This window comes from Phocoena sinus, chromosome 2, assembly GCF_008692025.1.
Source record: "Phocoena sinus isolate mPhoSin1 chromosome 2, mPhoSin1.pri, whole genome shotgun sequence".
NCBI lineage: Eukaryota > Metazoa > Chordata > Mammalia > Artiodactyla > Phocoenidae > Phocoena > Phocoena sinus.
This window is the reverse complement of record NC_045764.1, coordinates 94128616-94143427: the sequence shown is the minus strand read 5'-3', so window position 1 is coordinate 94143427 and position 14812 is coordinate 94128616. Positions and strand designations below refer to the sequence as shown.

The following is a 14812-nucleotide window of genomic DNA, read 5'->3' as shown; positions in this document are numbered from 1 at the left end:
AATTTTAATGGTTTATGAGTGTAAAGTAAGAAAAACACAAATTTTACTCACTCATCCATTCAATAAAAATTTACGGAAGTCCCACACTGTTTATCGGAAACAGGTATTTTAATATACATGGGTTTCAACACTCTTCTTTCAAAAACTCCCACTTAACTTTAGACTGCTTTACACTCCCCAGGTAACCCCCTGCCCACAAAACAGGGATTCCATTATTCATATCCAACTTGAATTTGTATAAGTATTCTATTCTAATATTTTGTAATCAGGTAGCTCTTCCATAAATAAATTTTTAAAAATATGCTATTAACCCTAATTTATGTTGACCCAAATGTTTGTTTAAAAAAAAAAACCTCAGTTTGAACCATATGAAGTTGTAGTAAAAAAAAAAAAAGGTCAAATGTTTGAAATGGTCAAATATCAGCAATATATAAACAAATATACATATTCTTAATGTTCTTATTTTTTACATACATTATCTCATTTTATGTTTTATTATGAATATGAATATAGTACATGTTCATTTACCCATAAAGCCCATCCACATTATTAATATTTTGTTATATTTTTCTCTAGTCTATCTTACTTGCATTTTTTTGAATTTTTGAATTTTATTTATTTTTTTATACAGCAAGTTCTCATTATCTATTTTATACATATTAGTGTATATATGTCAATCCCAATCTCCCAATTCATCCCACTATCCTCCCCCTGCCACTTTTCCCCCTTGGTAGCCATACGTTTGTTCTCTACATCTGTGTCTCTATTTCTGCCCTGCAAACTGGTTCATCTGTACCATTTTTCTAGGTTCCACATATATGCGTTAATATACGATATTTGTTTTTCTCTTTCTGACTTACTTCACTCTGTATGACAGTCTCTAGATCCATCCACATCTCTACAAATGACCCAATTTCGTTCCTTTTTATGGCTGACACACTCTTAATGTTCTTTAGCCTAGATTCCTAAACTTACTTGAGCTCTGCCCTTATCCACTTTCTAACTTATTTTCCTTAATCTTTCAAGGTATTCTTATTCTGACCTGATGCCACCACCCCATTTGATGGGGGCATATCTCCTAGAATCAAATCTAGCAATCATCCCACCTTCTGTTTTAATATGCTTTGCTTATTCGCCAACTTCTGATTCTGGCAACATGGCAGAACTTAGAACACTGCTACAAACAACTAGAAGTGCTGGATAAAACAAAAGACATCTTTAAATTCATAGCTGAGTTTATAAGAAATAAAAGGAAATCCCCAGTTGCCTAAAAGAGAGACCCAAGAGCTTGCACTGAGGGGTGATTTTCAGACCAGGAACTAGGACCTCACAGCTAACTTTGGGTTTCAACACCCACACACAGACTGAATGAGCCTGGACCCCCCTGAAGCAGGTAGCTGGAATGGAAAGCCCTGCATAAATCCAGAATCCTCAAAGAGTGGCCACCTCAGTGAAAGAGAGAGTGAAAACTGTATCCTCTACCTCAGAGAGATGGCAAGGAAATGTGCCTGTTCCTGTGGTTGAGATCTTGGGCTAGTGACAACCCTATAACACCTGGCAGGAGCAAACGTGAGACTGTTCTGGAGGCCAATTCTGCAGCCAAGACCTCACAGTCCCTTTCAGAAAAAGGAGATGGACTCACAATCAAAAACTTACAAACATTCAAGGAAATGATCCACCATAAGAGAGAATCAGCAGACACAATAAGCATCCCAAGATAACAATCTGAAATAATACATTTGAAATTATAAAAGAGGGAATTAAAACTATAAAAAAAAAGAATAAGACACTAGTATCAGCTGATACCCTCCTGCTCCTTTACATGCCAGGTGTATGCTTATACCCTCAACTTTTCTAAATGCGCTACATGCAACAACAGGCTTACCTATATGATGATGTCACTAGGGGCTCCAAAAAGATCCACTCCACCCATTCCTCCTCAACACCTGTCAAATATATGAAATGCTCAACTTAGTCACCCTTTTTGCTTAAGATAGTAAACTTCTTTTTTTTAAAGTACCCTTAATGGTCAATATATTAATGCAATAACATCTGTTAACATGTACATCAAAAGTGGTTTATTTATTTAGCATGCCACCATGAGGGAATGGAATTCAATTTCTGTTAAGTTTGGAAGAGAGAGGACACGTAAGTAATTCAGGACAAGGTCACTGGGCACCCACAAGGACAAGAAGAAACCAAGAGGTATCTGAAAAGAGATGGAGTGAATACGAGAACATAAAAACTCTGAAAATGGGTGTTGATTCTCCGAAGATAGTTTTCTTACTTTTTAGTTTTGCCTAGGGTAAATCCTTACTTCTAAATTTCACCTAGAGTCACTCATGCCTTTCAGCCTAGCCAAAAATTCCTCTAAGTTTTTACACTTTATGACTGATAAAGACTTTCCACCCAGCCAATCTGGAAGTTCCTTGACAATAAAATGGTTTTCACAATAGCTTCCAGTCACAACCAATCTAAATGGCGTGTTCAGAAAAATGACATGTAGAGAAACTCTTTGGCAAACTCTGCAGAAGAGATAATTTCAGAGACTTGGACACCCCAGAGCAAAACAAAGCCACATCTGTTTGTTCCCATTTTGAGACAAATTTCCTCCCTTCCTAAAAAATTCCACCCAATAAAAAGGATATTTCTTGTAGAACCGTGAATATTTGGAGTTGAGACTTTAGGACCAAAAAAAAAAAAAAAAATTTAATTAAAGATGAAAATTCCAAACAATAAATTAGTTGCTTTGTCTACCAGCATCAAAAATGTTCTACTATACCTTAACTGTCAACATATGCAGACATACCCCAGAGATACTGTGGGTTCAGTTCTGGGCCAATGCAATCAAGGGAATACTGCAGTAAAGCGAGTCACATGGATTATTTGGTTTCCCAGTACATATAAAAGTTATGTTTATACTATACTGTAGACTATGAAGTGTGCAATAGCATGTCTAGAAAAACAATGTACATACCTTAATTTAAAAAATACTTTATTGCCATATTTCAAAATTTTTCAATGAGTACATTTTATTCCAAACTCTTTTTAAAAATATCTACAAACTTTATTGTTCATAATACTTTACTAATTATACCTAATGGTGTTTGTAAAATAGAGTGTCTAAAAGAGAAAATCTATTTAATAGGTGTTCAGATATATTAAAAAAATACTTTATTGCTAAAAAATTCTAACCATCACCTGAGCCTTCAGCAAGCCATAATGTTTTTGCTGGTGAGGGTCTTGCCTCCACGTCGATGGCTGCTGACTGATCAGGGTGGTGGTTGCTGAAGGCTGGGGGGCTGCAGCAGTTTCTTAAAACAAGACAACAGTGAAGTTGGCCACATCGATTGACTCTTCCTTTCATGAATGAGTTCTCTGTAGCATGTAATAATACCGTTTGATAGGATTTTACCCACAGAACTTCTTTCAAAACTGGAATCAATCCTCTCAAACCCTGCCACTGCTTTATCAACTAAATTTGTGTGATATTCTAAATCCTTTGTTGTCATTTCAAAAGTCTTCCTAGAATCTTCACCAGGAGTAACTTCCATCTCAGGTAACCACTTCCTTTGCTCATACATAAGAAGCAACTCTTCATTCATTAAAGTTTTATCATGAGATTGCAGCAATTCAATCACATCTTCAGGCTCCACTTCTAATTCTAGTTCTCTTGCTATTTCCACCACAAATGCGATCACTTCCTCCACTGAAGTCTTGAACCCCTCAAAGCCATCCATGAGGCTTGGAATCAGCTCCTTCTAAACTTCTGTTAATTGTTGTTATTTTGACTTCTCATTAATCACAAATGTTCTTAATGGCATCTAGAATGGTGAATCCTTTCCAGGAGGTTTCAATTTACTTTGCCCAGAGCCATCAGAGGAATCACAATCCATGGCAGCTGTAACACTACAAAATGTATTTCTTAAGGAATAAGACTTGAAAGTCTAAGGTACTTCTTGATCCATGGGCTGCAGAATGGATGTTGTGTTTGCAGGCATGAAAATGACATGAATCTCATTGTACATCTCCAACAGAGCTCTTGGGCGACTAGGTGCCCAAGAGCTCACTGTCAATGAGCAGTAATATTTTAAAAGGAATCTTTTCTTCTGAGCAGTAGATCTCAACAGTGGGCTTAAACTATTCAGTAAATTATAGCTGCTTCACTTTATTGTACAGCAGAAACTAACACAACATTGTAAAGCAATTATACTCCAATAAAAATTTTAAAAATAAAATAAAAAGATAGCTCCCCCCCCCAAAAAAAAATATTCAGTAAACCATGTTGTAAATAGATGTGCTGTCATTCAGGATTTGTTGTTCCATTTACAGAGCACAGGTAGAATAGATTTGGCATAATTCCTAAGGGCTCTAGGATTTTCAGAATGGTAAATGAGTATTGGCTTCAACTTCAAGTCATCGGCTGTATTAACCCCTAACAAGAGAGTCAGGCTGTTCTTTGAAGCTTGAAGCCAGACATTGACTTCTCTCTAGCTGTGAAAGTCCTAGATGGCATCTTCTTCCAACCAAAGGCTGTTTTTTTCTACATTGAAAATCTGTAGTTTAGTGTAGCCACTTTCATTCATTATCTTAGCTAGATTTTCTGCATAACTTACTGCAGCTTGTACATCAGCACTTGCTGCTTCGCCTTGCACTTTTATGTTATAGAGATGGCTTCTTTCCTTAAACCTCATGAACCAACCTCTGCTAGCTTCGAACTTTTCTTTTGCAGCTACCTTACCTCTCAGCCTTCACAGAATTGAATAAAGTTAGAGTCTTGCTCTGGATTAGGCTTTGGCTTAAGAGAATGTTGTGGCTGGTAAGATCATCTATCCAAACAAAACTTTCTCCATATCAGCAACAAGGCTGCTTCTCTTTCTTAACATTTGTGTGTTCACTGGAGTAGCACTTCTAATTTCCTTCAAAAACTTTTCCTTTGCATTTACAACTTGGCTAACTGTTTGGCACAAGAGCCTTTTTTTTTTTTTTGGCCTATTTCAACATTCGGCATGCCTTCCTCACTGAGCTTAATCATCTAGCTTTTGATTTAAAGTGAGACACATGCAACTCTTCCTTTCACTGGAGCACTTAGAGGCCAATGCAGGATTATTAACTGGCCTAATTTCAGTATTGCTGTGTCTCAGGGAATAGGGAGGCCGGAGGAGAGGGGGAGAGATGGAGGAGAGGGGGAGAGACGGGAATGGCCAGGCAGTATATTGGTCAGGACACACACAACATTATGGATTAAGTTTGCAGACTTACATGGGCACAGTTCGTAGCATCCGCAAACAATTAAAACAGTAACATCAAAGATCACTGATCACCATAACAAATATTATAATAATAATGAAAAAGTTTGAAATATTGTAAGAATTACCAAAATGTAACACACAGACACAAAGTGAACAAATGCAATTGGAAAAATGGAACCAAAAGACTTGCTCAACACAGGGTTACCACAACCTTCAGTTTGTTAAAAAAACTCTATTATCTTTGAAGCAAAATAAAGTGAAGCACAATAAAACAAGGTATACCTGTAAAAGAATAGTATAACATGATATAAACACTGCTCTGATTGGAGAGGGTTACATTTCTAATCCTAAACAAAGGAGTTCTGTATTTCCTTAGCACGTGACCACAGACTGAGGTCCAGAACAAAACAGGATCAGATAAAAGAAAAAACAGTGGACCAAACTTTAGTCTTTCTGCTCCAATGAGCTCACTGCTGTAGAAACCTTTGTAAAGGTGAAATTGTTGCAATTATTCTTGGAGTTAGCTGCTTTAGGTGACAGCAGTGTAGCAGAGTTATGATATAGCCAGATCATTTACTAACATCCTAGCAGTTACAAATGACTGAGCCCTAACAGGGACAAGGCACATTAGCACACATGAAAAGGGGTCTAATTGCTAGACTAGGTAGAAGAGTCCAGGAAATCAGAAAAAAGCAATTAACTGATTATATTTAAGTATGTCTCTATTAATACACTGGATAGGTCATTCATCTCCCTGCCTCTGGGAAAGTCTGTTTCTAGATTTTGGTGGGTTTTTTTTTCTTTTTTTGGCCATGCTGCATGGCATGTGGGATCTCAGTTCCCTGAACAGGGAGGCCACCCATGCCCCCTGCATTGGAAGCACGGAGTCTTAACCACTGGACCACCAGAGAAGTCTCTAGATCATGTTTTTAAAGCACATAAAGTAAATTGCCAGTGGGGGAAAAGATTTATTTTCCTCTTACTTATTCCTTGTCAAAGGTTTACGAAAATCCTTCAGTGGGACAATGGTAACAAAAGTTTTCACAGGATCAACAAGAGTGCCAAGACAATTTGATGGGAAAAGAAGCGTCTTTTCAACAAATGGTGCTGGGACACCTAGTTCACAGTATGTACAAAAATTAATGTACATGGACCAAAGACCTAAATGTAAGAGTTAAAACTGTAAATCACTTAGAAGAAAGCGTAAGAGTAAATATTCATGACTTTTGATTAGGCAATGGTGTCTTAGAAATGAAACCAAAAGCACAAGCAACAGCAAAAAATTTTAGATAAATTGGACTTCATCAGAATTTAAAACTTTTGTGCCTCAAAGGACACCAGTAAGAAAATGAAAAGACAACCCACAAAATGGGAGAAAATACTTGCAAATCATGTATCAATAAGGGTCTAGTACCCAGAATACACAGTTGACCCTTGAACAACACAGTTGTGAACTACGTGGCCCCACTTATATGCAGATTTTTTTACACTAAATACGTACTACAGTACTACATGATCCACGGTTGGTTAATTCTACGGATGCTGGAACCATGAATACAGAGGGCTGACTAAAGTTATACTTGGATTTCTGACTGCCCAAAGGTCGATGGCCCTATCCCCCGCATTGCTGAAGGGTCAGCTGTAGAAGGAACTCTTACAACTCACTGACAGGAAGACAACCCGAGTTAAAAATGGGCAAAAGATCTAAACAAACACTTTTCCAAAGAAGATATGCAAATGGCCAATAAGAGCATGAAAAGATGCTCAACATCATTAGTCACTAGGAAAATGCAAATCAAAACCACAATGAGACACCACTTAACACCCACTAAGATGGCTATAACCAAAAAGACAAATAATAACAAACGTTGGTGAGGATGTGGAGAAATTAGAACCCTGATACAGTGTTGGTAGCAATAGAAAATGACACAGCCACTTTGGAAAGCAGTCTGGCAGTTCCTAAAAAAGGATAAACTTAGAGTTACTGTATGACCCAGAAGTTTCACTCTTGCTAAATACCCAAGAGAACTGAAAATATTGTGTCCACACAAAAACTACACAAATGTTCAGAGCAGCATTATTAATAACAGCCAAAAAGTGGAAACAACCCAAATGTCCATCAATTGGTGAATGGATAAAGAAAAGGTGGTATATCCATACAATGGAATATTATTCAGCCTCAGAAAAGGAATGAAGTATCTGCTACAACATGAATGAACCTTGAAAACATTATGCTAAGTGAAAGAAGCCAATTACAAAGAACCACTGATTTTATGACTCCATACATAAGAAATGTCCAGTAGAGGCAAATCCACTGAGACAGAAAGTAGATTAGTGGTTGGCTGGGGCTCAGGGTACTTAGGGAAAGTGGGAAGCAACTACTAATGCGAATGTGATTTCTTTGGAGGGGGTGATAAAAATTTCCTGGGATTCCATAGTGGTGATGGTTACATAATTCTGTGAATATATTAAAAACCATTGACCTGTATACTATAATTGGCTGAAATGTGTAATATATGAATTTTAATCTCCATAAAGTTTTTTAAGTTTTCATAGAATTTAATTTCCAGAAGAATTGGAAAGTAGAAGCTGTCCATTGAAGGCCTAGAAAGGAGAAGCAAAGGGTTACCACAAGTATTTCATTCAGATGGAGGCCAGACTGCTTTCCTGTGCTTAACGTATTACATTACAAAACAGTGGGGTGGCAGAATGCATACAGCATATGGAAATCAATGGCAACATGAGGCAGTTTTAGTCAGTATATTAGGAGTTCATCTACCCAGGCTGATAACTATTGATCTCACCATTTCAAACTCCTTAGGTCAATTCAGGACACCTTATTCTTGATGCAGTCTACTACGTTTCTAGGCACACCAGAAACAGAAAAAGCAGGTATAATAAGGCTGTTGATAGTTACATTATCATTGGCTATAATTATGGCCAATATATTTGTTATCATATATTGTTTTATATATATATATATAGATAGACTGTTGACATTACATTACTATTGGCTATAATTATGGCTAACATATTATTTATATAATTATAAAAAACATCCTAGTAATTATGCATTATGAGCACAAACTGGTAGTAACATTGTTTCTATCAAACATTTAACTAAGGAACTCCAAGAATTATCCAGCTGTTACCTGGTTAATTTCAACTAGTATCAAAAGCACAAGTATATTTCTCTGTCGAACGAGTACCATGAACACTGCTGGTGCCCAATATAACTTAGTTGAAATATTATAGACTACCATGAGCAAAAATGGTGTTTCTCCATATCACCTGTGAAATCAATTCAACAAGTAACCACCACCCCCGCCTTTCCTTTGAAATGATTACTTCAATAACCACCTCAAGGAATCAGACAACAGACAACTTGGACCTTTACTTGGGGTCATCAACTTCCCAAAGGTTCACTACAGACTATTGCTAAGGAAAGGGGACACAGGTTAAACACAGAGACCATACATACAGTGGTTTGGCAAGAGGAAGGCAGGCTGATTTCTCTATTTTAAAACAAATTTCAGGGTAGGAGACATACTTCTTGGCTGTTGTCTACAGTGATTTTCTTTAAATAAGAGCAAATGCATTTATAAAAATCTCCTAAATGCCTCCAATGATGATAACAACAGATAACAGGCAATTTGTCCAGAAGGAGCTTAGAGGTAACAGACTAGGTCAAAACCACTGACCTTTTTCAAGTCAAAGCACCAGAGAGGGGTCCAGCTTTCCAGGCACTTGGATTGTGAATCCAAAGACAATGGGGAAAAATAAAGAGAAAGATCAACTCTGAGGAGTAAAATGCAAAACATTTATTGGAAATGATGGTTCCAATTCTTTCTGAGTCCTTGATTTCACATTGTTCACTACTAAAAGTGGTGTGCGCCATGTATTTATCAAAGGGCAATCTAAATTATTTGACTCTCTTTCAAAACCTATGGTATATCTGAAGATATCCCAAGATGTTGCATAAAGAAGGCTGAGACACTAGCTCACACAAACCTTCAAAAGGCATTATTTGAACATTATCAATTCTCGAGTTCATTTTCAACACAGCAAATAACGTCCCCTATGGTTGGATATATTATAGTTATTAAAAGTTGTTGGGGATTTTCCCTCATACAGGGCACTAAAACACTTTTCAAAAAGAGCTGTAAGATGTCAACAGTACAAAGAAATTATTTTCACATAATAGTAGGCCTCTGGAAATCCCAATGAAAAATTCTATATAGAGAATATGGGAAGTATGTTTGAATTTATGTAAAGGGAAAAAACTCATTTGTCCATGTTTGGGCACAGAGGAAACAAGTAGATTAAACCAGTGTCATATGCTATTCTAGATGCTATTCCATCCTCCATTTACTTTTCAGCCTTCTAGATTCTTCTGGGATAATTTTTCTCTATTTTTGGGCTTCATGAAACTAGGCTTCCCAAGTTTATTTGCCTTGCAACTGACTGAACATGGCTTTGGAACTTAAGCTCTGAGCCTCAACTGGCATTACCAGGATTTGATGACATAGACATGTCTGTATGGGTCAAATCCTCAGAGAACAATGAATCAAGAATACCAGAAACAAGTGCACAGTGCAACGTTACGTAGTTAAGCTTTTAAGAAAACCAGACATGCCTTTCAATCTTGCCCAAGTTCTCTGACTTTTGATTTCTAGAAATTTAACCATATTTATACTTTTTCTGAAAATAAAAAGGAGCAAATGGAAGTCTCTTAGGAGGGCCTAAGTCATGGGTAAGGGGGAATCCTGGCTAGGCCAAGTCAAGCATAACCAAAGATCAAGGGCAAAAATCAGTCTCCTCTTTGAAGACATCCACAGAAGCAGTTTTTGCATGTCAATTAAAGTGCCGTGTGGAAAAAGAGTTGCATTAAGGGCAGATTTACCTAGGAATTCCTGTATCCAATGCAAGTTACCAGAATTGAAAGTACATGGGGGGGCTACCCTGGTGGCGCAGTGGTTGAGAGTCTGCCTGCCGATGCACGGGACGCGGGTTCATGCCCCAGTCTGGGAGGATCCCACATGCCGCGGAGCAGCTAGGCCCGTGAGCCATGGCCGCTGAGCCTGCGCGTCTGGAGCCTGTGCTCCGCAACGGGAGAGGCCACAGCAGTAGGAGGCCCGCGTACCACAAAAGAAAGTACATGGGAAGCAGAACATTTGTTAAATGTGCACTATTTACTCCGCCCTGTATACACATGCTGTTCTATTTCAATAGTACTCAAATTTTTAGTCAAACTATGAGAAAATTTCTCCTGGCACCATCGTTCTTCAGGGTTAAAGTTACCAATGGGAGAAACAAAACAAAACAACCAAACTCTCTCTCCCTCTCTCTCTCTCTATATATGCAGAACAAATGCAGACATAAAAATGCAGCCACTTCTACTGCCTCCCCAATAACCTATTCTTTAAGTCAATGTGACAATACTAGAATTTAACTCTCAAAAATCTACCATGCAGGGCTACCCTGGTGGCACAGTGGTTGAGAGTCCGCCTGCAGATGCAGGGGACATGGGTTCGTGCCCCGGTCCGGGAGGATCCCGCATGCCGTGGAGTGGCTGGGCCCGTGCATCCGGAGCCTGTGCTCCGCAGCGGGAGAGGCCACAACAGTGAGAGGCCCACATACCGCAAAAAAAAAAAAAAAAAAAAAAAAAATCTACGGTGCACTGTGCCTGGTACCCAGTAGGTGTTCAGTGTTTGCTTGTTAAATGAATACTGAAGATATCTGGGACACAAGTTTTCGCTTTGTTAATGTGCATTTACATTCCACTCATAAAAACACATTGTAACATACACACACAAATCTACACATAGCCCCACTGATGTCAACTCCTGAAAATGCCCTGATGACAAAAAATGGAAGATAAATATTATGCTAGAGTGGGACAGGATGATGACAATTAGAGAAGCTGCGAAAGTAAAATTCTAAACACAATTCTTCCATAGTCTTTTTTGTATTACATTGTGTTATTCTTTCTTTTTCTCTTTCTTAAAATTGAAGTATAGTTGATGTTTTATAGTCTTTTTGATGTCGGGTATCTTCGTTTCCATGATAATTCACAGGTGTCTACAAAAAAGTAATCTATTCCTACTATGAAACTTTAGGACTGCTCTTGGCCATAATATCGCACATAATTACGAACAATCTTTTTACATCCTTATAAACGGCACATCAGAGAATTCATATTTTAAAGGAAGCCACATATTTACAAATAATATGCAACATGTTCAACAAATCTCAACAAAAATGAATATTCATTGTATCATTTATCATATAAAGAGTAGCTACCAGAAGTACAAGTAATTCTCACACTAGTGGACATTTTTACTAACCACTCATTTCAGTTCGTTGATATTTTCTTTCCCTAACAAGTATTCCTAAATTTGTTGTGTGTGGCATTTTGTGTTTTTTATCCTGTCTTTATGCTGTACTTCAGAATAAACAAAAAATAGGGAAAGAAGTAGATTGGGATTTGTTTTGTTTAGGGGTTTAAAAATATCTAAGGCAACACAGAGTTTAACTCCACAGGTTTGTTTACCAGCAGGTTGCTGTTCCGAAGAAGCCAGCCATTTAAAAAACGCGCAAAATAAGGCTCGCAAAAAAAAAAAATTATATACAGGGAATAGATGGAGCGCAAAACACACCAGTCACCAGCAACAAAACAGAAACTTCGTTGCTCGCTATTTGTAAACAAGAGGTCGGGCCAGAGCTCTGCCCTGGCACCCGGGAGGTAAGGCATGTGATAGGCACAACCCTATGCCCATCCCTAAGCGTTCCGCAAGGGCCGCCTGGGGCCCAGGACCAGGTAACCCACCCTCCAGCCGGGACCAAGCCCTACCGGAATTCTGCTTCCACCTTGGGGGCTGGAGTCGACCCTCCCTGCTTAACTTCCCTTCAGATACCCTGACGTTCTTAAACCTCCTTCAACTATCTGCACTTTTGCCACGCACCCCGAAACCCACGGCGGCTCTGGCGACCCCCGATCCCGGCTCTCCGAGCCTGCACCCTCGGGGAAACCCACCCGGGAGGCGCCCCCGCGGGCGGCTTACCGAGCAGCGAGCCTATGAAGATGACGACCTGCACGGTGGTGGTGAACTGACGGTACAGCTGCGCCTCGCCGAACTCCCCGAGCGCGCTGCGGTTGGCGCCCTCAGCCCCGGCGCCCGACGCGTTGCGCGGCTCGCTGGCGTTTCGGGAAATCCAGCTGCCGTTATGCCCCATGGCGAGGCTGGAGCTTCAACTCCGTCTTAGCCCGCCCGTGCGCCCGCCTCGGACCTCCGCGCCACTCTCTCCTGCCTCGGGCGCGGAGGAACACGCGGGTGCCTGGTAGAGACCTGGAGAACCCGGAGCAGCCGCGGGTCCCCTCACGTCTCCACATCGCCAGCCCCGGAGCCCGGGAGGTGCGGAGCGGAGAGGGCGAGGCTTCGCCCCATGCCCGTTCCCTCCGGGGTCCCCGTCAGCAGCCACATGAAAGCGGCACGGTCAGAGCCCGCCGAGCGTCGTCCGTCCCTCCTCCCGCGTGGTCAGCGCGTCCAAGCCCACTCAGCAGACAGAGAAACACGAGAGGCATTTGATGGTCAAGGAGGGCGCTCTCCGCTCCCGCCGCCCTCTTCAACCTCTGCTTCTGGCCACCTCCGGGGCAGCCCTCTCGAGTCCCCTCCGGCGGACGGGCTCAGCCCCTCTCCTCAGAGGGAAGAGAACATTGGACTGCAGCCTTTTTTTCAGTCCTGCTGGCTTCGAGGCTACGTGGCGATGGGAAACCCGGAAAATGCCCAAGTCAAATGCTCGGAGCCCCGAAGGGACCTGCTGGTCCCCACGCCGCCCATGGCCAGGGTGGAATGCCCCGAACCTCCCCAATAGCCTCGCCGTCAGCGCCCGACAGTCCCCCAAGACGCCCGCGAGGGCTTCTCCGGCCCAGCCCCTCGCTGGGGGTTCCGACCTCCTGCCTCGGCGCGGGATGCAGGGACCTCGTTCCGCAGACCCTTTGCCTCTGCACGGCCCAGTGCCTCCTTTCCTGGCCCCGCTCCGGCCCTCGGCTGCAGGGAGAGAGCCTCCAGACTTTGCGGGGACACGAGAAGACACCCCTAGAAGGGAAGAGGCAGTATCTGCGATATCGCCAAACAGCCTGCGCGCGCTTGAGGCGGCTGAGGGCGCGCGGCCCGCTGGGCGATCACGTGACACGCGGGGCCCCGCCCCTACGCCCAGGCTGCTGTGGGCGGGGAGGGACGGAGCCATCTTGCTCCCCTCCCACCACGATCGTGATAGCCAGGGCGGAGAGCGTGGGAGGGGCGGAGGATCCACGTTCCGGCTGCGGTGGAGAAGCTCGCGGCTCCTACGGGGCTTTGCCTCGTTTACTGCTGTCATTATTGCTCCTTATCTCCTCAGCTGGGGCTGCCTGAGGCTGATAATTCCACATCGTTGGCACCTGGGCAAGGAGCCCAGTCTCCTCCATCGGGCCTTGGGTGTAGCTGAAGCATTTAAGAAAGATGGGATTTAGAAATACAGTGCCCGGTTTCCTGGGCCTTTTCATTGAGTCTCATTTCTAAAATGTACACAATACAACCCGGTTGGGTGGATTCTGGGAATGAAGAGCTGGGGAGGGAGCAACTTCCTGCGGGCTGATGCAAACGGTTGGGAGACCGGGATGAGCGAGTAAACAAGAAAAAATGGTAAAGAGAAGCCGAATGGGAAAAGGAACAGGTATGGATGGCATCCAGAGAGAGGATCAGGGGAAAAGAGAACAGGAGAAATTAGAAGAAAAGACAACTAAAATTTTGCCTGGTTTGACCTTATGAGAACTGTTTCTTTTTAATGAGTGAAGGACACGGTAGAGGGCTTTGACAAATGGACTGGTAGGACTAGGTCCCACCGCAATAACTCTTACGAATTGATTAAAATTACAGTTATTTCTTGGTTATCTCAAGGCTGATCGTGCTACCATAGGGCTACTTCACTTTCCCTATTAACCCTTATTACTTATTCTTCTTGAAAGGGCAAAGGTCCATGTCTTGTACATCTTTGGATTCTCAAAATACCTGCACATAATTCTCTATGTAAGCAGGTATTTTGAACACTTTGGAGACCAAAAGAAAAAGAGGGCTTCCCCGGTGGCGCAGTTGTTGAGAGTCCGCCTGCCGATGCAGGGTACATGGGTTCGTGTCCCGGTCCAGGAAGGTCCCACATGCCGCAGAGAGGCTGGGCCCGTGAGCCATGGCCACTGAGCCTGCGCGTCCGGAGCCTGTGCTCCGCAACGGGAGAGGGCACAGCAGTGAGAGGCCCGCGTACCGCAAAAAAAAAAGAAAGAGAAATGGAAGGAAAATTAACGATAAACTGTATTTTCAAAAAAAATAAGTCGGGCTCCCCTGGTGGCGCATTGGTTGAGAGTCCGTCTGCAGATGCAGGGGACACGGGTTCATGCCCGGGTCCGGGAGAATCCCACATGCCGCGGAGCAGCTGGGCCTGTGAGCCATGGCCGCTGAGCCTGCGCATCCGGAGCCTATGCTCCACACCGGGAGAGGCCGCAACGATGAGAGGCCCGCGTACCG

General features: G+C 42.1%; 1 protein-coding gene across 6 annotated transcripts in view; it reads right to left on the bottom strand.

Moving 5' to 3' along the window:
* GPR176 (G protein-coupled receptor 176) overlaps nt 1-12519 on the bottom strand; it is a 91619-nt gene extending 79100 nt beyond the window's left edge. For 3 of the 6 annotated variants that reach the window (XM_032622961.1, XM_032622964.1, XM_032622962.1), the window contains exon 1: nt 12317-12519. In XM_032622961.1, coding sequence (XP_032478852.1) covers nt 12317-12488 — 172 coding nt within the window. In that variant the 5' untranslated portion in view covers nt 12489-12519. Of the gene's footprint in view, nt 1-1885; nt 1947-12316 lie in introns of those variants that run through there. The other 3 variants (XM_032622968.1, XM_032622967.1, XM_032622963.1) reach the window with 3 other exon arrangements.
* Nucleotides 12520-14812: the final 2293 nt, after the last annotated feature.